At 54.4% G+C, this 24,625-nt stretch overlaps 4 protein-coding genes across 4 annotated transcripts; 2 read left to right on the top strand and 2 right to left on the bottom strand.

Moving 5' to 3' along the window:
* Positions 1–78: 78 nt before the first annotated feature.
* On the top strand, positions 79–4,622 carry PTCD1 (pentatricopeptide repeat domain 1). The gene is made up of 8 exons (XM_032751077.3): positions 79–658; positions 1,187–1,327; positions 1,524–1,742; positions 2,063–2,164; positions 2,480–3,232; positions 3,470–3,586; positions 3,905–4,087; positions 4,307–4,622. The coding sequence occupies exons 1-8, from the start codon at positions 194–196 to the stop codon at positions 4,484–4,486; spliced, it is 2,160 nt and encodes a 719-aa protein (XP_032606968.3). The 5' UTR covers positions 79–193; the 3' UTR covers positions 4,487–4,622.
* A 449-nt stretch (positions 4,623–5,071) lies between these two features.
* On the bottom strand, positions 5,072–7,105 carry BUD31 (BUD31 homolog). The gene is given in 5 exon segments (NM_001245848.1): positions 5,072–5,334; positions 5,632–5,798; positions 5,990–6,112; positions 6,565–6,710; positions 7,085–7,105. Coding segments are annotated over 4 exon segments (435 nt in total). The 5' UTR covers positions 6,659–6,710; positions 7,085–7,105; the 3' UTR covers positions 5,072–5,283.
* Positions 7,106–7,352: 247 nt separating this feature from the next.
* On the top strand, positions 7,353–15,346 carry PDAP1 (PDGFA associated protein 1; the record flags this gene model as incomplete). The annotated part of the gene is given in 6 exon segments (NM_001245370.1): positions 7,353–7,407; positions 10,470–10,561; positions 12,358–12,465; positions 12,833–12,954; positions 13,852–14,003; positions 14,598–15,346. Coding segments are annotated over 6 exon segments (543 nt in total). The 3' UTR covers positions 14,657–15,346.
* Positions 15,347–16,659: 1,313 nt separating this feature from the next.
* Positions 16,660–24,048, bottom strand: ARPC1B (actin related protein 2/3 complex subunit 1B). The gene is made up of 10 exons (XM_030284411.4): positions 23,892–24,048; positions 21,499–21,572; positions 20,721–20,825; positions 19,953–20,175; positions 19,300–19,407; positions 18,805–19,011; positions 17,993–18,068; positions 17,726–17,922; positions 17,068–17,158; positions 16,660–16,939 (listed from the first exon to the last, which is right to left on the bottom strand). The coding sequence occupies exons 2-10, from the start codon at positions 21,560–21,562 to the stop codon at positions 16,901–16,903; spliced, it is 1,110 nt and encodes a 369-aa protein (XP_030140271.1). The 5' UTR covers positions 21,563–21,572; positions 23,892–24,048; the 3' UTR covers positions 16,660–16,900.
* Positions 24,049–24,625: the final 577 nt, after the last annotated feature.

Here is a 24,625-nt window from a genome sequence, read left to right as displayed (position 1 = left end):
GCGCCGCCGCCCGGCGGGCAGCGCGCGCGCTCCGCCCAATCAGAGACCGCCGGGGACTCGCCCCTTCCGTGCGCGCAGGCGCCGTGGGTCAGAGGCGGCGTGAGGAGGGGCGGGACGGGGCGGTCCCGGTCCCGCTGCCGGTCCCGGTCCCGGGTTCCGATCCCGCTGCCGGTCCCGGGACCGCGGGTACGTCATGGGCTCCCTGCGGCTCCTCGTTCCCCGTTGGTGCCGCTACGCCTCCCCCGCCCTGCTGCAGGCGCGGTGCGCAGCCCCCGCGGTTGGACCCGGGCAGGCGCCGCTCCTGTCCCGGCCCCCCGGCCAGGGCCCGCTGCCGGGCTGGAGAACGTGCAGCTCCTTCCAGGCCTTCTCCAAACTGCCCGGCAGCGACCCGAGAGAGATCAGTGCTGGCAGCTTCGCTGGAGCTACCGAGGAGCAGAAGGAAGACGATGATGATGATGATGATGAAGGTGTGGAGTTCGGGACGCTGTCTGATAAATTTTCCTCTAGAAAATATTACCACAAAACCTCAACGCGCTTTCGGGATTTAAAGCTTCGAGAAGAAGGAGAAGAAGAACCAGAAAGGAAACCTCGACGTGGCCCTAAGAACACTCCATACTGGTACTTCCTACGGTGCAAGGCCCTCATCAAAGAGGACAAGGTTTGAACCCAGCTCTTCTCATTTTTTTAATAGCACTGATGAAAACTGCAGCTCTGACCAGTCTCTATCACTTGGTATCTTTACAGAAAGAATTAAAATAAGAATTTTCTGTAGAATCATAATAAAACAATTTGGTTTGGAAGAGACCTTAAGGTTCCACCCCTGCCATGGGGAGGGACACCTTCCACTACCCCAGGCTGCCCCGAGCCCTGTCCAACCTGGCCTTGGACACTTCCAGGGATGGGGCAGCCACAGCTTCTCTGGGCAACCTGTGCTAATGCCTTGCTTCCCTCACAGTAAAGGATTTCTTCCCAATATCCAACCTAAATCTCTCCTCTGTCAGCTTAAAACCTTCCCCTCCCCGTCCTGTTACCACATGCCCTCATCCAAAGACCCTCTCCAGCCTTGTTGTGAGGAACCCCACACATTGTAGGACTTGGACTACAATCTGCCTACAGCTGCATATATTAATATCCATTGTAGTTGATTCTCTTGCTGCCTCCTGATGGATTTTTCTCATCCTTGTAGCTGGCAGAGGCTCTGGAGCTGTTTGAGGTGCAGATGCTGAAGGAGGAGCGTGTCCAGCCAGAAGAAGGCAATTACACTGTTCTCATTGGCGGCTGTGGCAGGGTTGGCTACGTGAAGAAGGCGTTCAGGCTCTACAATGATGTAGGTTTAACTTCTCCCTCAAAGCATTTGCTAAGCTAAAAGCATTTTAAAGCATTCACTCATGTTACTATGTCTCCAAAATGCCTTCGTGTTAGCGTTGGCACCTTCTTAGCCTGAAACTCTTAAAAACAAGTTTAAAAATTCAAGCTGTCCTTTTGTAGAAAGGCCAGTTCAAATCCTTCTTCTCTTCCTTTAGATGAAAAAACGAGGGTTAATCCCCACAGAGGCCACTTACACAGCCCTGTTCAACGCCTGTGCCGAGTCTCCATGGAAGGACTCAGGGCTGCAGAGCGCCCTGAAACTGCGGCAGCAGCTGCAGAGCAAAAACGAGGAGCTGAACCTCATCACCTACCACGCCCTGCTGAAGGTCTGTGCCCTCTGCTCAGACCTCAGGATGTGCTTGGATGTACTCAAGGTAAATAGGTTGCTTTTCTCCTGTTAAACCTATTCTGTGCTGTGGTTAAAGCTCATGGAAGTTGACATTTTGCATCGAGTTTTAATTTCATTTCCAGATAATTACAGATCATGTGTTTCTGTTTAATTGGCTCTTATTGACATACAGTGAAATTGTATGTACTAAAGTCTAAGCTTAATTACCTAAAAGGAGGTAGCTTTGGCTTTAAAACTGGCTTGGTGTGTCCAAAACATATTACATCATCCTCAGAAGATGAAGGTGGTATTTGACTGCACCACATAGGATAACTGGAAGTTTAATACTCTCTCTGCTCTTTTCAGGAAATTGTGCAGAAGGGCCATGTCCTCACAGCCGAGACCTTCAGTTTCCTTCTCATGAGCTGCATAAAAGACAGCGAAAACGGCTTCCGATTTGCCTTGCAGGTTTGTCCTCGTGTTCTGAGAGGGGGGAAAGCACTGCTGCATTGTAACTCATCATCTGAACACATGAAAAGCAGTGGGGTGGTGAAATAGGAGGAGTTCAGGTCCTCCTAGCACAGGTTCTGAAAACCAGACTGTGCTCAGGACGTCTCGTACGCTGGTAAATAACCCTGGATCATCTCACAGTGACCTCCAGCTCAAGGTCACTGTCCTTGTCATGCTGTAAATTCACTCCTTCTCGTACAGATCCCATTAACAGATGTATTTACTGCTGCTAGAGATGCTCCTGTTATTTAATATCCATCTTCTCTGCTTCAGGTTTGGCAACAAATGAATAAACTGGGAATAAAGGCTGACAGCCACACCTACAACCTGATGCTGCGTGCGGCCAGAGACTGTGGGATCGGCAATCCCGCTGTGGCCTCTAAACTCCTGCTCAGTCCCCCTGAGAACTCACCTCAGCTAAAGCTGCCACCTGGCAGGCGGAAGAAAAAGGTGCAAAATCAGAGGAAGAAAGGATCAGAGAGTGCTGCTGTCCAGCTGGATGTGGAAGCTATGGAAAAGCAGTTATTTCAGGAGAGTTTGGTGCAGCCCGAGGAACGGATCCAGCAACAAAATAAAGATATGGCTGGGACTGAAGCAGAACCAGCTGCTCCTGACAGCCCCAGCGTCACTCACAGCAGGGCTGGAGCCTTGATGAGGAGAGCCCAGAGTGAGATGGAACAGGAACAGCCACACCCAAGCCAGAAGCTGGCTTTCTGCAACCTGCCCAACTTGTTGGATTCCAGGGTGGCTGACACAGCCGTGGTTTCCCTGGGGACAGTGGCCACACCAGCCCATAGACTGGCTCTGATGGGGAATGTGGAGGGATTCTTGAACAAAATGAAAGAGGACAATGCAGAGCCCAACATTAAAACATTCACATTACTGGCTGAGCTGGTGGAACCCCAAAGCCCCTCAGAGTCCTCTTTGCTGGCGTTGCTGGATGATCATAAAGTAAAAGTAGATGTGACCTTCTTTAACACTTTAATGAGGAAAAGAAGTAAACAGGGAGACCTGGAGGGAGCAAAGGTGAGAGAAAAAACGCAGAACCAGCCTCATCACCACCTCCTTGTCTCAGGCCTCTCTTTTGCTGAGACCCGTTTCTCTGTTCACAATAGATAGTGGGATCTCACACCGTTTCCCTTAAGGTGGTGCTTGGGTTAATTTCTAAATATTTATGGATGCTGTTCTAGCATGTCCAGCCCCCTGCCTGGAAAGCTACATTAAGAATTTTTGGGAAATGATGCCAACACTTGTATCTTGCAGAGCATGCTGCCAGCTCTGGTGAAGAGGGGACTGTCACCTAACCTCCAGACATTTTGTAACTTGGCAGTTGCCTGCCACAAACAGCAGGATGGACTGCAGCTGCTCTCAGATTTGAAGGTAATCAAAAAAAAATACCCTGCTGCTTGGGTCTGAGCTGCAGGAAGAGGCAAAGTGAAGTGTTAATGCTTTTAAAAGACCTGCTGAGGTTTTTGTGACAAGTGGCTTTGTTCTCTTCCCAAAAACATGCAGCTCCAGAGTAGCTGGAGCTCAGGTGGTATGTCCTGCACCTGTGCTGGCACTGCACAAAAGCTGCTTCACAGGTCCTGTGATGAGAGCTGTGCTCCTTGTGTAAAAAGCGCCTCTGCCCTTTCCTTCTGCAAGTCCTGCACTAGTCAGCAGATAAACTTGTTTAACCATAGCATTTGTTCTTTCCAGAGGTCTGGAATAACTCCCAACAAGTACATCTACAGCAGCCTTATTGCTGCTGCTGTGAGGCAGCTGGATTACAGTTACCTCACGGAGATCCTGCGGGACATGAGGAATAACCAGGTGCCTCCCAATGAAGTGATCATCCGGCAGCTGGAGTTCGCAGCGCGATACCCTCCCAAATTTGACAGGGTAAGGAGCCAGGGCTGGCAGGCTCTGAAGGCATCACAAAGGACACCAGAAAGGGAGGGGAATCATAAATGTGATGCTTTAATGTCTGCTTTAGTGTCCTTTGGGTTTGTCTGCTCTGGCTGATGATTACTTGATCGCTGTTTCTTCAGCAGCATCTTGTAGTTCCTGAAGTGAGCCCTCATCTAATAGAAACTTGTTCTGGTGGATTTCTCTTTGCAGTATAAGCACAAAAACCCATACCTAGAGAAGATTGATGGTTTCCGTGGCTACTACTACCGGTGGTTAAAAGTTATGGCTGGAGAGGAGACCCCCCACCCCTGGGCCAAGTACAGGACAGCAAAGCCTGGGGGGCAGGACAGCGAGGCAGAGGCTGTGCAGGAAAAGGGAGCAGGATGCTGAAGTTTCAAGTTCTTCCAGCACAAGGAAGATGCATGACTTGCTTCTTTAAACTGGCTTGTAATAAAGCTGCTTTGTGTATCCCCAACCCCCAGTTCTTGCAATAGTTAAATAATAAAATATTTCCCTTTTTTTTTAAGGAGGAGCAAATACATTTTCAGTCAATTTCCTTCAACTGCTGAGGATTAGATGGGCTGTAGTTTAGCAAACCCTGTGCAAAACAAGGAAGAAGCAAAATCGGATTTGACAGGGGTTTAGCTCAGTGCTGGTTTTGTCTGTGTCCAATCACTTCACATGTGACTCTTAAGTCTGTAGACTGCTAGCATTCATGAAGGGATCTGTGCATCAATTCCAGATTACAAACCTCAGCAGAGAATTCCAGTGAAATGTAGCTTCCATCTGCATGTGGTCAGGGAAAAACTCAAGACTGGACATTTGTATTTCCTTTCTACACCACCTTTTAAATGGACTTAGTTGTAAAAAAACCCAGAGCACCTCACTGTGCAGAGCAACCTTCAAGCACCCAGAACAAATCCAACAGGAGGAGAGGGGAACAGGAGTGTTTCGCCAGAAGATCACACCATTCTCTCAGGAAGGCAAGCTTTATTTTAAAATAAATGGCTACACAAAACCCTACTCCAAAGCACCCCCCATTTACGCACAATCCAAGTGATCATGCTGCTGCTTTAATTTAATACAGAAATATCCCATCACAGAAAATGGCTGTAATTGCACTCATAGTCCATTGAGGAGGAGGATGTCCCTCAGAGTTCAAAAAACAAGTCTGATGGCAAAAGGCTTCACCCAGAGCAGCCTCTGCATCCACAGTGAGTGCACTCAATGATTCTGCCCTGAAAAACAAACATGAGGAGGGTGTTACAGCCAAGCCAGAGCAGCAGGCTCAGACCTCGAGGCAGGGAATGCCTCTGGGTGGGAAGAGTTTCTACAGTTTGGTGCTATTTCCCATACTTTTAACAACCTTAAATGAATGCCAAAGCTGACAGTAACTTCAGCACCAACTTGACACCAATTCTACCAGCAAAGGCAGAGGAAAGGACCGGGAAGAACAGCACTACCCCCTCTGTTGTCCCCGAGGTGGGGAAGTCAGAATAATGACTGCAGGGCATAGGAACAAGCTGGAGACTCACCACTTCCAGCTTGCTTTTGGGGACCCTGCAGATGCAGTTGGTCCCAAAGTTGGTGTCCCTGGTCTGGATGCAGCGCAGGCAGCAGAGGTTCTCATAGCCCTGCTTCTTCCACTTGGCAATCAGGTTTTTGTCAGCATAGCCCTCCTTGATGCAGTACTCATAGAGCTCTGGGGAGGAGCAGACACTGTCACAAGTCTCACTATCAGGAGCTACCAGCTGTAGTAACCAGCAGGTAAAGCTGGGCAGCTGCCAGGCCTTCCCTCCATCCTCCTTCCCCACAAACCTGATCCCACCGACTCCCAGTTCAGTGACATCCATAGGTGAACATCTCACTCCAGTTTGCCCCTGCCCTCCTCACCTCTGCTGATGGCTTTCCTCTTGTAGAAGAGATCAAAGATGTAACGTGTTTTCTGGTGGTGGATCCTGAAGATGGGCCAGAGGGACTCCACTTTCCTCTTCCCTTCGTGTGGCTCTGTCTCAGCTGGGAGGGAACACAAACACCAGGTGACCAAGTGCTTCCCTCAATCCTTTTGCAGTGAACTGTTCCAAGAACATCCATAACATTAACACGTGGCAGGCATAAGACTGAGATTAATGGGAGGAGACTTAAATGAGAGAGACCTGACCTGGAACAGCTCCTTTGGGATAGAAAACCAGTGGTAATGGGATGACATGACCCACACTGGGATCAGGGCTGACTTCACACCCACAGCAACAACATGAACAGGAACTACCACACACCCATGAGCTTCATCCCTAAACCAGCTGGAACCAAACCTCTGTGCTCCATAACCCCAAAACTAGGGACCAGCACGGCCCAGGATCAACCTGCAGCACCACTGGAGGCACAGACACAAAAAAGGTGCACCTGCCTTCATGAAGCAGCTCTTGTGAGTTTGTTTTGGGGTCCCATCGCTGAGAACACCCACTCACCTTCTCTCATCTTCTGATCCAGCTCGTCCAGAGTGGGCTCGATCAGCTCCCAGCCATCGGGGGGAGGCTTCCTGCTCCTCTTCACTTTGGGCATTGCCTCGGGAACGAGAGGGGCAAAGGGAACTCCCAACACTTCCTCAGAACCACTGGGAAAGAAATACAGCTGTCAGATCCATTTCTCCTAAGGTTTCTCTGCCCCCCTTCCAATTTTCCACTATAAGGTTAAAAATGAGCTTTATGGAGCTCGCGAAAGAGGTGAAAGCTCTGTGACCGCCGCACGCTAAGTCAGTTTTTCTCCTCAGCTGACAACTCCGGTCACATCCCAGTAACACAGAGGCCGCCGGCCCGGCCCCGACAGCCCCGCAGCGGAACGCGGGGCTGGCGGGCTGAGGGGCGGCCGTAGGTGCTGGTTCCGATTCCTGCGCTGACCCCGCTCCCGGTCCCGGCCCGGATCCCTGTCCCTGTTTGCCGGTCCCGGCCCGGATCCCTGTCCCTGTCCCTGTTTCCCGGTGCCGCTCACCGCCGCTCCCGTCGCGCCGCCGCCGTCACCGGGGTCCTCTCGCAGCCGCCCCGCCCTGGCCGCGCCCCGGGGCTGCCGTGAGGCCGCCTGAGCCCAGCGCTCCCGCCGGCCGCGCCGCCGCCCCGAGGGGGCGAGACCCCCGGGGAACCGCGCCGCTCCCGCTGCCCCTGCGCGACCACCGGGGAGGCGGCGGAGCGGCGGCGGCGCTGGGGCGGCCCTTGGGCAGCCCAGCGGAGGGACCTGCGGCGGGGGCGGTCCCGGTTCCGGTTCCGGGCGCCGCTCGGGCCGGGGGGGCCGCGCCGCCATCGCCGCGATGCCGAAAGGTGGTGGGGGCCGGGCCGGGCCGGGCGTGCCGCCGCGGGGAGCGGTGGCGGAGGGGACACGGGGGACAAAGAGGAGGGGGCTGAGGGGGTGCGTGGGCCGGCGCGGGCAGCGCTGGTGCTCGGCCGCGGCTGTGGAGATGCCGCGGCGGGTCCGCTCTCCCGCTGTCCCGGCCGTGGGGCAGCCTGCGGGGGTCCCTTTCCCCCTCACCGGCGGTCCCCGCGCTGCCCCGCGGCTGGGCTCTGAGGGGTCTCGGGTTCTCTTTACTCCACCCCGTTCTCGGCAGCTCCGAGGGTGCCTCGCCCGCTCCCCGCCCCCAGAGACGGCGCCGTCCCCCGGCCCCTCACGGAGCCGGGCCCGTTCTGTGCCCCCAAAGCGGCAGCAGCAGCCCCTGGGTGGGGTGTCCGTGCTGCCGCGGCACCGGGCCGGGCTCCATGTGCTCCCGCTGGAGCGGGAACCGCGGCCGGTTCCCCTGGGACGGGGCGTGGGGCTTACGGAGCCCCGGGGAGGTGGGCACAGCCCCGGCGGGGAGGTGGGCACAGCCCCGCCGGGGTACCGGGGGTGGCGGCCATCCCGCCCCTGCGGGGTTCAGGGGCTCCGAACGCGGCTGCTTTGATGTGGCTCCGGCAGCGCCGCGGTTTGGGTGTTGCGGAGCGGGCAGGGACTTGCTCCCGCTGTGATTCAGGAGCGGGGATGAGGCACGGCTCGGCAGGACCCACCCAGAACCTTCTCCACATGCACCATCTGCATAATTGGCTCTTGCAAACGCCGGTCACACGCGTTAAAAGCCAGCCCGCCTCATTCCTCTTTGCCTGCAGTTTGCTCTGCTTTATTTCATCAGCTTTTCCCAGCCTTTACACTAAACTGGTTCCTTGGTTAGATTTTATTGAACCACTTCGTTTTGGGTCCATTTGCGCAGTGATAGGAGATGGGGCTGAAGCTTTCACGTGGTTTTTGTGAAGGCAAAGAACCGTGGCAGATTATAACCCCATTTTTCATATTTAAATGCCTGTAACTCAGGATTTCCTGTTCTTTATTTCATTGTACAGATTTCAGTGTTTTGCTTTGTGGAAGAAGAGGGGTCTTTGGTCATTTTCCCCCAAGTCAGTGGGAGTTGTTGGGTTGGTGGCAGAAGAGCACATTTTGGCACTCACTGTTTAATATAAAAGGGAGGGGTATAAACAAGCTACTAATAAATTTTTACAGGATTATTTCAGATTAATCTCTTTTTTTTTTCCCTAATACTTTGATTTTTAAAAGGAGAGCTTTCATCAGTATCATTCCATTCTCTTTCATCTAAATTCCTTAATTAGACTGTTTAAAGCTGAAGACAAATGTGTTTGAACGTGGGCCTGCCTGGGCACCACTGGGCTTTGCTGCAGGTGAAATCTGCAGGTGATTCTACTTCAAAAGTGTTTCACAGAGGTGGAAAAGAAGGGTTGCCCGTGTTTTCATACGGGGAAACTGAGGCACAGAGCTGATCAGTAGCAGGGGTTGGAGCAGCTCCCCATGTCTGATGTGAGGTTTCATCTCCCTGTGGGAGCAGAGGCCCATCCCTGCACTGTGCTGAGCTCCCGTGGGCTTCACTCTTCCATTTGCTTCTTTTTAGGCTTTTAACGTAAAATGATTTCTCTTCAATTGCTTTTCCCCCTTATCACCAGTGTTTGTTTGCAGTAATGAGCAGTTTGTGTTCCTTGGTCCTGAGCCCAGTGTGGAATTCTGGCGCAGCTGGGTGAGGAGCCCTGGCCAGGCTGGGAGCACAGTTTGGTTATTTGAGGTTGATGTGTCACAGATGTCACTGTTGTTCCATTTGGGGTGATGCCATGTGCTGGGCAGGGAGGTCATGTCTCCCCAGGAGCATTCCCATGGCAGATCTCCTTCCAGAGGCAGGATGGCTGGGAACAGACAAACAGAAAGCACCTGTCAGGCTGCACCAAAGCTTTTGGTTGTGCTTAGGGTTTGAGAACCCATGAGCTTCCCCAGCTGAATCCAGGGAGAAGAATTTGGTCTCTGCACTTCCCCATTTATTTTGGAAAAATATCTGAGGAATTTCTGTAAAGCTTCACAGTGAGCTTTTGGGACAGAATTATGGCACTGTGAGAGTTTGTGCTGAGCCAGGAGAATTGGTCAGAAAATGTTGGATCCCTGAGGCTCCCAGTCCAACAGCAGACAGTGAGAGAGCAGTGGCACATCTCTCATGGATCCCACACAGTGCCAGGAAGGAAGGGATGATCCCTCACCCTTCCCCATCCCTGTAAGGTTCCCATTGTCCTCATGAAGGCAGGTGAAGTGGGGAGGAGGAGAGAGATCCAGTGTTTCCTGCTCCTTCCATGGCACTTCAGGACTGCTGCAGTGGCAGAGAGCTGCCTGGCCAGAGTTGTTTGCTTTTTGCCACTCTCCCTCACTCAGGGCTGTGGATTGGCTCTATCCAACTTGTTTCCCAGTTCTTTGGGCTGGAAGAACATAACCAGAGCAGTGGCTTGAGGGGAGCATTAATGGCTTCAGCAGTTCATTAATCAACAGAATTTGGAACTTGGGCCAATGCCAGCCAGTGACTCCCCTTCTTGGTTCCTAGAGCTTGTTTTTATTTTTCCTCATAAAGCAGTAAAACTGGAGGCTCCTTTCAGGACTTCTTCAGCTCTCATTGGAATTCCCAAAGTTTTTGTCCAATTACCTTCCTATTTTTTCCTGGCACAGTGGGAGGGGTTAAGGAGCCAAGCTTGTTGGAATGTTGGTTGTAACCACAGGAACATACTGTGATTCCTCCTGTGCAGGAAACTGGGATCTGCTGTGGGACTGAGCATCCCTTGCCAGCCTGGGAAGGGAATTGGAGAGGCCATGAGCACAGGCAGGGAAGGGTGATATCAATAATCCCAATTCTCTGTGTGTCTCACCTAAAATTCTTGGAGCATTTCACCAAGTTCAATGGAGGTTTTGTTTAGGTCTATCAGAGGAGCTATTTTGGTTTGTCCTATCCACACCTAAAATCCAGAGTGCTGCAGGAGGAGCAGACCTTTCTGGAAGTTACCATTAAACCATTTGTTGTTTTTATTGTTTTGTGCAGGTAGAAAAGGAGGCCACAAAGGCCGAGCAAGGCAGTACACGAGTCCTGAGGAGATTGATGCCCAGCTCCAAGCAGAAAAGCAAAAGGCAAGGGTATGTGTTTGCTCCTTTGTGTGCTTTCTGTCCTAATTTTTGCCTTATCCAGCCTGGTTGTTCACTGCTCAGGAGCAATGGCCGCTTAGCCAAGTGCTGCAGATCATTCCAGCAGTGATCACACTATGGATCCCAAATATCTCCAACTGGGGAGGCTCCAGGGTGTCACCCAGTCTGGTTCCTGAGGCCTGGGAGACCACCCAGAGCAGCACTGGAAGGTTAAAGGACAGGGAGCTGATTACACAGCAGCTCTGGAGATCTTTTCTCTCCATATTTCATCATTTCAGTCTCCAGTGTCAGCTCATTTTTTATCCATGTTCTGCAGCTTGGCTTTGGAGAACAGGGGCCACATCTTGACATGTTACTCTATATTGAAATTATTGTATTTGCCCTGTTTCTATCATAGATTTAGGGACCAAACTCCTTTGACTTCTTTCTAGACACAAGATTTGCTTGTTTGCCTCTGCTTTGTAGGAGAGATGAGAGTTTCCTGGTGTGGAGCCTCTTTTGGGTGTGTTTCTGTGCCCCAGCATTGGACTGTAACAGCTCCCCTCACTTCCACCAGGACCTGACTGCTGTCATAAAAGCCTTAGCTGCATTTTGGGGCTCTTGCTCTCTTTATTCCCAACTTATCACAGCTCTGGTGACCCTCTGATATTTTTCTGTGACTTTCTGGAAGTGCTGCTTCAGCCCAAATACACGATTCCAACTGAGGCCTCACTGCACTGACCACAGGAGGATAATTACAGCCCATGTAGGAAATCCTGGTGAATACCTCTGAGATGACTCTCTCAAGAAGTTCTAAGCCATAGTGTTGAGTCCTTTTTAATGTTTTGCCCTGCTGGAACTCGAGCTGATTGTTTGGTTTGCTGCTTAGCCACATATTCCAGCTTTGTGCTGGATTTCTTCTTCCAAACTGTAACTCATCTTGGTTAGTTTCTGATTCCACCTTCTTGGTTTCATGCCATATTTCCAAATTCTGAAACCACTTATGAGTCTCATCCTGTTTTCCAAAATAATTCCAGCTCCTGCCAGTGATGTCATTCACAAACTGTGTTAAGTGTTCTCTGCTTCCATGTTGTTAATAAAAACACTGACTGGAAGTGGAACAGAAAAACAGGACCCACTTGAAATGTTTGTCTTCTTTCACAGCAAACCAGAGAACTGCTCTCTGAGAAGGATTTCTTTTTTGTGATAATCCATATCACATAATGGTGGTTACATCTAACATTGATATATTAAGGAAAGCTTGAAAAACACCCCCCACAATTAACAAAATTACTTCTCTTACTGTTCCTTCCTCATCCACTTTGCTGATTGCTTGATGAGAGATGTTAGTAGTGTAAAACAATCTGTTCACACCTTATGATTCAGAAAATAATTCCCAGATTCTGACTGGTGGAAGCTGTGTTAAAAAGGCTGTAATTCCTTGGATAATAATGTTCTGGTTGATGGTTGTCAATTTTCTCCTCTAGGTATTTTTATTTATCCAGACCCAGAATAAGCTCTAAGCTGCATCCATGTAGTTTCCAATCTCTGAGGTAGCGTGCAGTGGAAACCCAGGCCAAAATTTTTCTGGAGAGCTTTCATTTGGGGAAAGTAAAGTGCCAGTGGTGTCCTTTACAGTCATTTTCCTGTTGGAGGGACCAGCCCTCGTTCTGTGACAGCCAGACCCCCTTGGTGGCACAAGGCCACTTCAGGAACACCAGTGCTCAGGGCTGTCTCATCCCTCCAAAATCTCATTTAAGAGCTGGGTTTGGGGTTTTTAGTGACATACATTTCCTCTGATTTTGTAGGAAGAGGAGGAGCAAGAAGAAGGTGGTGAAGGAGCAACAGGGGACCCTAAAAAGGAGAAGAAATCTTTAGATTCAGATGAGAGTGACGAAGATGATGAGGATTATCAGGTACTGCATTCTCAGGGCATTTAATGCACCTAATACTTGGGCTGGGGGGGAAATGCACACTCTGCATTCTGAGCAGAACTACCTGGAGTGCATTTTTTATAGAAGTTTTTTTAGAAGCCAAAAAATGCTCACTTGACAGCATTTTGCCCTCAGAATGAGAACTTGTGAATATTTACAATTTAAATACGAAGGCAACAAGATTTTTTTAAAAGGTTGAAAGTGCCTTTATTCATAAATGGTTTTACTGGCTTGTAGTAAAATCTTGACTTGTGCTTTTGGGGTGCTTTGCAGTGTGTTTGGGGAGCTCTGGTACAACCAGAGCTGGGTGTGAGAGCTCCTCAAGCTCCCTCTTGTTCTTGACCTGCAGCAAAAGCGCAAAGGAGTGGAGGGGTTGATAGACATAGAGAACCCCAACCGTGTCATTCAGACAACCAAAAAAGTCACTCAGCTGGACCTGGATGGACCCAAGGAGCTCTCACGACGAGAGAGGTGAGTGTTCCCTGCTCCCCCTGGAATTTCAGCCTTGCTGCTGGCAGCAGCTTGATGCAGGGAGATGTTTTCCCTGCCCTGTGTCAGTGTTTCAGGGTGGCCTTTAAAGGTGTGTTGCTGCCTAAAGCAGGCACTGAGCAGCAGCAAAGTGGGCTCACTGTGCTTCAAAATGTGGTTCCTTAGAAACTTCACAGGAGTTGTCTGTCCTCTGGGAGCAGCTGTGGCTGTCCTGGAGACAGGCAGCTTGCCCTGGTGTTCTGTGAGAAAGGGATTTAGGCCATTCCTTTCCTAAAGCTTTATGCCAAAAATCAGACCTAACAGAAACCCTGAAGTCATACTGCTGTGAAAGGGATTTAGGCCATTCCTTTCCTGAAGTTCTATGCCAAAAATCAGAACAGAAATCCATTAACAGAGGTCACTTTGGATCCACTTTAATTTTGCTGCAGAAGGTGTTCTGGTAACGGGTGGCAGTTTCCCAGATTCCGGATATTGTGGTGAAAGTTTTATCTGGGCAGACAAATTACCTGAAAACCAAAGTTTAGTCTTCTGGTTTCATTTAGCAGTGGTGAGGTTTGGAAGGGAGGGTTTAATCTTTTTTATTTGGGATAGATTGCTCCAGCAGAAGGACACCTTTGAGGGTAAGGCTGGGAAAAACATGTCACAGTTCTTATGATGTAGGGCTAATTCATTTGACCTCCTTGTGTGTCCGTGTCCTTACTTGGCTGAAGGAAGGTAGAAATAATCTCTCACCTTACTCTGCAAATAGGCAGAACCTGTGCTTGAAAACTGGTGAAGGACCCCCAGTTTTGGGGTTTTTCCTGGGTGGAAAGTCCCACTCTGCCTGTTCCCATGCGCTTGCCTGGATACTCTGGTGACTGGTGTGTTTCCTTTGGGCAGAGAGGAAATAGAGAAGCAAAAGGCAAAAGAAAGATACATGAAAATGCACCTAGCTGGGAAAACAGAGCAAGCCAAGGCAGACCTTGCCCGATTAGCCATCATTCGGAAGCAAAGGGAAGAAGCTGCCAGAAAGAAAGAAGAAGAAAGAAAAGGTTAGAGAATAATTAATCTTATTCTGCTACCTCTCCATGCCATGCCTGCAGAGATACACATCCCTCCTCTGAGCCTGTGTCATCAGCACCCCCCAGCAAAGCCAGACTCGGGTGTTTCCCTCTCGTAAAGTTCTTGCTTCATAAACAAGAACTTGGGCACTGGAGCAGGGAAAGAGAGAAGGGAATTGCCCTTGATATCCATCTGGCTCCAGTTTGGGGGTGTAAGCAGGCTCCTTGTGCTGGGTGATTTATCTGCTTTGCATGTGGGCATCTGAACTGCCCCGGGAGTTCCCAGCACTCCTTCCCTTCCTGGCCTTTCCCTGGCAGGTATGAACCAGCAGTCTGGACACGGCTGCTTGGTGGCTTCCACAGGGAAATTTGGGCATCGGGGTGATTTGTGGACACCTGGAGAGAGGCCAGGGATAGAAGGAAACATCAAGAGGAGCTGTGCCTCTTACCTCTGAGAAATTGGTGGGAAGGGTGGGATTTTTCCATTACCCAACTGGCAGGGTTCAGATCCCCAGGGCTGCCAAAACTCCCCCAGTCCCTGATGTGCACCGTGAAATGATGAAACTCTGTTGTTTTCCTCCCCAGCAAAAGACGAAGCGGCCATGGCAGGTAAAAGACTGCAGTCACTATCCCTTAACAAGTAAGCACAGGCCATGCAAGAGGAGGAAACACCAGGGAACTGTGCCTGGTCCTGCCAGGAGCTCTGCCTTCCATCGCTGCCACGCAGGGCGTCCTGCAGCATTGACCTCACCTCCACCTCCAAGAGACACTGACGATGTGTTTGTCCTCATCCTGGCACAGATTTCCATTTGGGGTTAGGGGCAGCTGCTCTCTGCAGTGCAGAGCTGTGCCGGACAGCAATTCCCTGTAACAGTTTGGAAACATATTGAATGTTTTTGCTGTTTTTAGGATCAAGAACTTGTAGACGGTGGGAGGGGGGCAGGGTGGGAGGGAGCTGTGTGGGAGGGGAGGTGCTTCAAATGCTAGATTGCAAGAAAATAGATTGTGGGGTCGTTTTGGGGTGGGGCATGGGGTGGGGAACTGACTTGGTATGAAATCCCAAAGGATAATGTATCTGAGGAATCCAGTTGGCAAAGAGCCCATCAAATTTTGCTGCAGGGCGTTGCAGTATAAGCTGGGAGCCTGACTTCATGGACATCTGGAGTGCCGTTCCTTCCTGGATTCATCCCTCCTTTCTTGCAGCCAGTCTCCCCTTTTCCCTCCTCTTCATTTTCTTCTCCTCCTCCTTATTAGGGATAGTGCCAGTTTTTAACCACATCATCCTTTGTTTAAAGGAGAAAAACAAACAACATTTATTGTGTCAGATCCAGATGGGAAAAAAAAAAAACAAAAAGCAAAAAAAAAAAAACTTGATCAAGTTTAAAAAACACCAAGAGAACTTGTATATTTGGCTGATTAAACTGTAAGTTATCAGAACTGCTGTGGCCTCGTGTGTGTGTGTGTGTGTGTGTGTGTGTGAAGGGCACAGCTGCAGCTGGGGGCTGCTGGAGTGATGTGGAGTTTGGCTCTGGCTTCAGGAGCTCCCTCAGCCTGGAGGGAAAAAGCTTTTCCTGCTTTTTCTGAAGGGTGTCTTGCACCCTCAGGCCACCGGCTGGCCTGGTCCCCTTCAGAGGGGCAGTCACCTCCTCTCAGATGTCTCTGGAGGGGAGATGCTCCAGCCTGCTGTGCCCCTGGGCACTCTGCTGCCAGCCTGTTCAGGGCCACCAGCGCTTCCCAGACTTCCCAAAGGCTGGAGATCAGCCCTGGATCAGGCTTGGAGCACTGGAAGTCACTGGGAGAGAGAGGGCTTGCAGCTGTGGAGATGAAGGGTGACAAACGGGATTTGTTCTGTGTCACCCTGGCCGTGCCTGGCTGCAGGGACTTGGGCACAAGGGTGTGACACAGGACTGTGCCCCAAGGAGTGTCACAGCGAGCTGCTGGCTCAGACCACAGCTCAGACCAAGCCAAGATCTGCACAGGAAATGCTCTCAGGGAGCTGTGGGAGATGAGCAGGTGCTGGCAGGAGAGGAGTTGATGTGCTGGGGACAGCCTGGCATGGGAATTTTGGGTGATCCTTGGAGCACAGGCAGGTGATGGGGCAGGACAGGGGGAGTTTTTGGGCTGACACTGGGATGGAGCAGGGCAGGAGCCACAGGGGCAGAGGGTTGAGGCTTGCAAAAGCATGGAAACAAGTGGGAAAATCTTCCCCAGGTAACACCTCCCACTTACTGAGGGCTGGAGCAGAACTCAAATGTCACTGTCCCTCTGGCAGCCAGTGCTCCATTCCCAGGCCGTGGGAAGGTGCACGATTATTTGGGGAGCCCAAGGTCTCTGACCTGGCTCCAGGTTTGGGAATTTCCCACCTGACAGGACTTTACCAGGGAACTCAGAGAATGGGAAACCTGTTCTCTCTGCCTACTTCCATCCTCTGCCCTCCTTTTTGCCTAACACCAACCCTGTTTTGAAACGGTGCTGAAGCAGGGAATGGAAAAGTAACATTCCCCTTATCCCCACAATCCCAATTTCCCCTCACAGTGGTGGCAGAAATGATGTGACCACCCGTGGTGAGATGTGGCACAGCGCTGTGATCTGCCCTGATCACCTCTGTGTTTACACTAAACTTGTTCTAAAAAAGTGCAAAAAAAAGTTATTTATTCGGGAAAATCCTTTATTTGCTATTTCTCCAAGCAATGTATGACCAGCATCGGGAAGGATGGTAACAAAAATAGTAAGAAAAATGGTTTTCTTTGTCTGGAAACAGCCACCAGGGCTGGCTGGCAGCGGGGACAGGCACTGGTGGCATTGTGGCACGGGGGGTGGCAGAGGGCAGCAGGCAGGGGCACAGCAGGGGCAGCTGGAAGCTGGGATGCCCTTCCTGGATGTCTCCTTCATTTGATCTTGAGATCCTTCAGTGCTGACTCCAGGCTCTGAAATGAAACAGGAGGGTGCTCATGAGCTCGTGGCTTCCCAAAGAAACTGGAGGTGGTTGGGGGGCTGGAAGGGGGGAACTGGGATGGTTCAGTGCTGGCACGAGGGGTCCACGGGGGTTCCTTACCTTGACATCCCAGATGCTCATTCCCCCGTCCATCCCTGTGGTGCAGAACTGGGAGCACTTGTCCTTCCCGCCAGTCAGCACCGAGATCTGGCTGTGGGTGCACAGAGGGAGCAGCAATCAGCCCCAGGGCTGAGCCCTTAGGGGTGGGAATGGGGCTGGACCCCTTCATCTCCCCCACCAGTGCAGAGAGGCACTGGGGATATACAGAGACGCCTGGGGATCCCCAGGGATGCTCCAAGGATGCTCCAGAACTGTCCCAGCTTTTGGGACTAAACTTCTCTATCTCCCCTTCCCACATGCAAGGATTCTCTGGGGACACCATGGGAAACTCAGGGATATCCAAGGCTGTCACAACTCCTGGTGCTGGAGCCTCAGTCTGTCCCTCCCGCTTGCAGGGATGCTCAGGGACATTGTGGGGATATCCAAGGATGTTCCAGAGCTGTCCCAGCACACCCAGGGGATGCTCAGGGACATTGTGGGGATATCCAAGGATGTTCCAGAGCTGTCCCAGCACACCCAGGGGATGCTCAGGGACATTGTGGGGATATCCAAGGATGTTCCAGAGCTGTCCCAGCTCCTGAGCTGGACAGCAGCACACACAGGGGATGCTCAGGGATCATCACCCCCGAGGTGAGCCCAAGCCTGCCCCAGCCCACACCTGATGCTGTTCTTGTGCAGGGTGTCCAGGCTGGCGTTGGCCGTGTCCGAGCTGGCTTTCTTGTCCAGGTTCTGGAAGCGCTCGCGGGCGGTGAGGCCGCGCTGGGAGCTCTGCTTGGGGACATCCAGCTTCCCCCCGAAGCTCAGGGCGCCCTGGCTCTCCTCGTAGGTGAACAGCATCGGGCAGCAGTCGTGGCCCTGGGGAACAAACCCGCCCTGCTCAGCACCCCCCGGGCGGTCCCCGCCGCAGCGCCCAGCCCGGACTCACCGCGGCCACCAGGCTGCTCTCGGTGATGAAGGTGACAGCCAGCAGGGGCAGGGTCTCGGTGCACAGGGAGGCAACACTGCGAGGTGTGAAACACGAGCTGAGCTTCAGCCTCGGCGCTGAGACTGGCACAGCTCATCATGCACAAGGGGAGACACCACCTCCTCCACCCGTGGTGGTCTGGGGATGTTCCAGGGGTGGCCCAGGTCCTGCGGCTGAGCCCTCTGTGTCCTACACCCATGTACAGGGATGCTCAGGGATACCCAGGGACGGTCAGAGATACTCAGGGATACTCCAGGGATGCTCAGGGAATACACAGGGATGGTCAGAGATACTCCAGGGATGCTCAGGGATACCCAGGGATTGTCAGAGATACTCCAGGGATGCTCCAGGGATGCTCAGGGATGGTCAGGGATACCCAGGGCTGCTCCAGGGGTGCTCAGGGTACCCAGGGATGGTCAGAGATACTCCAGGGATGCTCAGGGATGGTCAGGGATACCCAGGGCTGCTCCAGAGCTATCTCAGCTCCTGAGGCTGAACCCCTCTACCTCCCCCACCCAAGTACAGAGATGCTCAGGGGATACTCAGAGATTCCCAGGGATGCTCCAGGGATGCTCTAGGGCTAACCCAGCTCCCAAGGCTGAACCTTTCCATCTCCCCCACTCATGTGCAGGAGCACTCTGGGATTGCTCTTGGCCCAACCCAACCCAGATCCCTCCATCCCCGTGTTGGTTTGGGAGCCAACCCCTGCTGCCACCCCCAGCACAGCCTCCCCCAGTCCCCTCAGGCCCCCTCCTGTCCCCAGCCCTGCTTACGCCATCTTCTTGCCAGCGTCGGCGAGGCACAGGGTGCTGTCGTGGCTGACCCAGGCCACGCGGGAGCCACTGGCTGAGAAGCAGATGCTGTGCACCCACCCACAGCTGCTGCTCGACTCAAACATCAGCTCCCCAAAGGGCATCTTGGAGCCCCAGGGCGTGGGGCTGGGCCGCTCCTCCACCTCCTTGATGTAGGCTGAGAAGATCCTGGGAGGGGGAGAGCCTTGCATGTGTCCCTGGATGCAGGATCTGTGCCAACTTCATCCCTGCCCCTTGCCTCAGTTTTGTGACTCAGCTTCCCTGGCAGAGCCTGTGGGGTGCCCCCCTACCTTCCATGGGTGCTGTACCCCTGGGATGGTCCCCAGACCTCCCTGCATCTCCCCTGTGCTCCATTCCCTGCTCCAAACAGCACCTGGGGTGAAGCTCACCCCCCCCAGCCCATCCTTGGGATCCCCCTGCATGAGGCTCCCCAGTCACCCAAGCCCTGCTCCTCACCTGCACTTGAAGTCACAGGAGCCAGCAGCCAGGAGGACATTGTTGGGGTGCCAGTCCAGGCTGAGCACCGTTGAGCGGATGGGCTTCTTGATGTGCTTGCAAACCCACCTGTGTGGAGAGGGGGTGGCAGCAGAGGGGCAGCATCACCATCCCCAGAGCCCCCCTGGGATTTTGGGGAGCTGGCTGATGTTGGTCAGGGCTCCAAGTGCTCCAGGAGCTGCCCTGGGCCACCATCCTGCAGTAGCAGTTTGGGCATGGGGAATCCATCCCTCTATTTCCCCATCTGTCTCCACCTCCAGCTCCTCCAGTCTCATATTTCCCAATCCATCCATCCATCCATCCATCCATCCATCATCCATCCATCCATCCATCATCCATCCATCATCCATCCATCTATCCATCCATCCATCATCCATCTATCCATCCATCCATCCATCATCCATCTATCCATCCATCCATCCATCCATCATCCATCCATCATCCATCCATCATCCATCCATCCATCCATCATCCATCCATCCATCCATCATCCATCCATCATCCATCCATCATCCATCCATCCATCCATCATCCATCTATCCATCCATCATCCATCCATCCATCCATCCATCCCCTCTCTTTCTCCCTCAGCACAGACCCGCTCAGAGCCTCACCAGTCGTTCTCCTGCTCGAAGTAGCAGATGGAGATGAGGCGGGAGCCGCTGCCCACGGCGAATTTGTTCTCCTTGGGGGACCACTTGACGCAGCGGGCGGCGCGGTTGATGCGCAGGATGACCAGGGTGGGCTTCCAGACGTTGCCCTTGAGGGTCCACACGTAGGCGTTGCGGTCGGTCCCGCACGTCACCAGCCGGTTGCTCTCAGGAGCCCAGTCAATGCCTGGAAGGCAGAAGGGGATGGTGGTGGCCCACGGTGGCCCAGGGAGCCTCAGGAATGGGAATGGTGGCACTCAGGGCTGGGGGGTGTCTGAAGGTGTGGTTGTTCTGGGTGGTCTCTGATCCACAGTTCCTCTTTGCTCCACACCATCCCTCTCACCTCAAAGCATTCCATGTCAACCCATCCCACCCCATCTCTCTCATCCATGCATCTCATTCCACCCCATCCCTTCCCATCCCATCCCTCCTATGTATCCATCACCCATCCATCCCTCATTCCACCCTACCCCATCCCTTCCCTTTCCATCCATCCCACATCATCCCAATCCATCTCATCCCATTTCTCCCATCCCTCTCTCCCTCCTTCCCTCCACCTCATCCCTCTCCATCTCTCCCATCCCATCATCCCACCCCTGGCTGCCTTCAGCTGGACACAACCTGCTCCACTCTCCTCCACCCCAGCACAACCCCCATCCACTCTGGGACGTGTCCCACAGCTCTGGGACAGCCCAGCCACCATCCCTGTCCCCTCTGCCAGCTGTGACTCACCTGTCACCTGCCCGTTGTGCTCCTTCAGCTCGTGGACTTTGCTCCACTTGGCCCCATCCTTGCGGTAGATGTGAACCTCGTGGTTGTTGGGGCACAGGGCAATCTCTGGGGGGTGACAGTGGCCAGGGCAAAGCCCTCCCCTGGGTCACAGCTCTGCAGGGCCAACCAGCACCCACCCACCCACCCCTTCCTGGGCTCCATGTCCCCCTGAGCCCCAGCAGCCTGGGGGAGTCCCACAGCCCCCCAGCCCTGGTCCTGCACTGCCCTAATGCAGCAAATTGTCCCTGGGGGAAGGGAGAACCCCACAGCTCAGGGTCACCCCTTCCCTATGGTGCGGTCCCATGGGGCTGGTGGGATGAGACAGGACAGGATGGGATGGAACAGGACGGCTGGGGGTGCGCAGCTCCCAAATCCAGCCCCATCCCGCCCCGCCTGCCCGGCGCTCGGGCCGCAGCAGAGAAAAAAAGCCCTTTTTGTTCTCCTCATCCCCCGGGCCGCGCTCGGGAAATGCCATCGCCCCTGCATCACCCGGTCCCTCCCTCCCCTGCCGGTGCCTCGGGGCCGGACGCTGTGCCAGGCTCTGGCACCGGGGACACAGGGGGATGTGCTGTCCCAGCCCCCAAATCTGCCAGATTTGTCCCCAAATCCAGCCCCAAACCAGCTCTGCCCCTCCCGGAGCATCGCCCGCCTCGGGGATGTTGAGCCGGGACAGTGCCTGGGGATGTCCCGGGAACTCCGGGCTGCCCCGGGAACTCCGGGCTGCCCCGGGCGGACTCACGGGTGCGGTCCTTGTTCCAGGCGTGGCAGCTGATGGGCTCCAGCAGGAAGCTGTGGTAGGCCATGGCTCAGGGGCTGGGGACAGGGAGAGACCCCCAGAATGTCAGCACACAGGGACAAGATCCCAGCCCCACAGAATGATCCTTCCCACTGGCATCAGTCTTGTGTTGCAGCCCACCATGTCTCTCCTCTGCCGGGGAGAGGGTTCTCTTGAGGATTTCCAAGCTCAGAAACTGGCCATTTCCAGGATTTTCTAAAGCAAACTGGCTGGAACTTGCTGGGCAGGAGCTGGCTGGGCACACAGGGACCCTGGTGCCAGCAGCCCCCTGTGCACCCCTGGGGTCTCACCAGGGGCAGCACCTCCTCTCCCCACCCCAACAGCACCAGATCCACTCCCTCCTTCCACACCTCTCATTTAGGAAGAGCCAAAGCCCCATTAAGGCTCTTCCATCCCATCAGTGCTCAGCCCTCAGGACTGATCCCTTCTCCTGGCTGAGCTCCCACCATTCCTGCCGGTCCCCAGCCGCCATGGGATGGAGCAGTTTGCCAAAAAACCCTCTCCAAGTGCCACGGGAGCGGGAAGGGCTGGGAGCAGCGTCACAGCCCTTTGGCCATCCGGCCCGGGGGGCGCAGGGATGTAGGAAAACACCTCGCCAGGGCGTGGCTGATGACGGGAATTACTCACAGCCAGCTCTCGGCTATTTTGGGAACTCCCTGAACACGTCCCGTTTTCTTTGGCAGCTAAAAACGTTACAGGGGAAAGGAAAAAAGTCCCTCTTAGCAAAGCTCTATCCCTGGGCTGGGGAAAAGAAAATCTGAGGAGTTCCATCAGCTGCCTTCTGCATGTGGAGAAATGCCAGCGCTGGTGCAGGACAGCCGGGCTGTCACACAGCCCCTGGCCAAGGACTGGGCAGGGATGAGGAGGCAGCTGCCCTGTCCAGCCCCGCCGATCCCCCTGGGATGCAGCCCCGGGTGTCCCGAGGAGGGCACAGAGCTGCTGCCACCACGGGCCTCTCCCTCGAGCCCCGCGGATGGAGCAGCACCGCGAGGGACGGACAAAACCATCAGCGACAGGGGCATTGCAAGAGATCAGGAGAGGAAAAAGGGATTTGGCTGAAATGGGCACCCGGCTCTAAGGGCTCCCTGCAGGAGGGATGGGTTCTGGCTTCGACACGCAGAAAACAGCAATACTTTTTCTTTTCCCAGGTGGTTTGGGAGCTCAGAGGTATAAACTCTCCTCCCTGGGGTCCCTGCTGCTCCCGTCTGAGTGCCACCCCGAAGGGACGAGCTCAGCCGCCGTGCCAGGGACTGAAGTTTCTGCCAGACACGGGAAGGAGCGAGGGCAGCGAGGGCCTGGGCCGCTCCCTGCAGTGGGTGGTGTTTTATTTCCCCCACTCCGAGCCAGTTCCCCATGGGTTCCCTGTGGCTGAGTCCTGCCCCGGCCCTGCAGTGACCCAGCCGGGAAGAGCATCAGAGGAGCTGTGGTTACATCCCTCCCCCACCCCGCTCCCCAACCCAGGGGCTCTTGAGGGAGAAAATGGGAATTTTCCGAAGGCCAGACAGGGCGGGACTGGGAGCTGGAACAGCTCCGTTATCTCCCCGGCCAGTCCAAGCAGCTCGGAAACATCCTCGGAGGAGATAACCAAACCTTGGCAGAGCCGAGAGACTGCCGGGGGCTCCTCCCAGTCCCGGGAGGAAGCCGCACACCGGAGGAACTGGGGTTTGGGTTTTTAGGGGTGGCGGGAGGAGGGTTTGCACCCAGCGAGGATCCTGCTGGGAGCTGGGACCCCCCGAAACTCTCCCCGGACTCTGTGGTGGACCCCTGCACCACCAAGACCCCGACACCGACCCCGGGAGCCCCTCTGCTCCCTGCGGCAGCTGAAGGTGTCACCGCCCTGCTCCTGCCAGCCGGGCTGGGGACACCCATCCTCAGAGCCCAGTGCTGGTGCCCCACGAGCCAGCCTGGCCTGGGGGACACCCCCGTCCCAGGGCAGGCGGAGGGCGGCTCTGACCCTCCTCTTCCTCGCACGGGCAAAGCGGGGAGCAGCTGATTGCCGAGGAGGGGAGGACAGATTGCGGCAGCTCTGCCTCTGCCGGCACCAACCCCGAGGGACCCCCACAGCACGACTCTTTCCACCCCCTCAGAGCTGTCAGACCGTCGGCAAGAGGAAAAAAAAAAACAACAAAAAAACCCTGAAACTTGCTGACAAAGCTGGGAGAAAACCCCAAAACATCCAAAACGCAGCGACAGCGAAACTCGCAGGGGGCGAGGGGCTGCCTGCACCCCCCTGACCCCAGCCCGGGGGGACCCCCGACCCCTCGAGCGGGCTGTGAGCGCCCGGAGCGGTGACAGGGACAGCCCCGCGGGACAGCGGCGGCACAGCCCGTCCTTACCTTGCCGGGCAGGGCGGGCTGGGCTCCGTTCCTGGCCGGCGGGGCTCGTTCATGGACTCTGGGCAGTCGACACGAACGGAGCCCGGAGCGAGCGGCGGGAGCTGTGCCTGCCCCGCCGAGGCAGCCCGACTTCCCTTTTCCTCTCCGAGAAATGCAACCACTTCCTTACGTGGGCGTGGGGGGAGCGCGGAGCAGCTCCGCGGCCGCCCTGCCCCTGTCTGTGCCTGCGGGCCCCGCGGGGCTCCCGGGTGCGGCGTGGGCAACGCGCCCCGGCTGCTCCAGGGAAGGACACAGCCAGGAGAACAGAAGGGAAGGATCCCCGCTGTCTCCCTCCCGAGGGATGTGGGGACTCCCCGATGCTTGTGCTGGCCCCCACCGGGGAACAGCCGAGCTCGGAGCCCACCCGGGGAGAGACGCTGGTCGGCATCGCCTCCCACGGCCGGGGAGATCCGCAGGACCCCGCGGAGCCGGGATCCGGCCGCCCTCGGCAGCAGCTGCTGCTGGTTCCTGCATCCCACAGGGCCCAGTGGGACCCAGTGCCACCATGCCTGTGTCCCCACACAGCAGACATCCGGCCCTCTGGTTTTATCAGCTTCAGAGCAACTAGTTTTTATCCCATTCCCGCTAGATGCACTAAAGCCTTCCATCCTGGGCATAGGGATGCACTCGCTCACCCCTTCCCTCTCTGCTCTGCCCCAGATCCCCTGACTGCAAGAAATGAAACACTCGTTATT

This window comes from Taeniopygia guttata, chromosome 14 (genome assembly GCF_048771995.1).
Source record: "Taeniopygia guttata chromosome 14, bTaeGut7.mat, whole genome shotgun sequence".
In the NCBI taxonomy this organism is placed as follows: domain Eukaryota; kingdom Metazoa; phylum Chordata; class Aves; order Passeriformes; family Estrildidae; genus Taeniopygia; species Taeniopygia guttata.
This window is presented reverse-complemented; position numbering and strand designations above follow the sequence as displayed.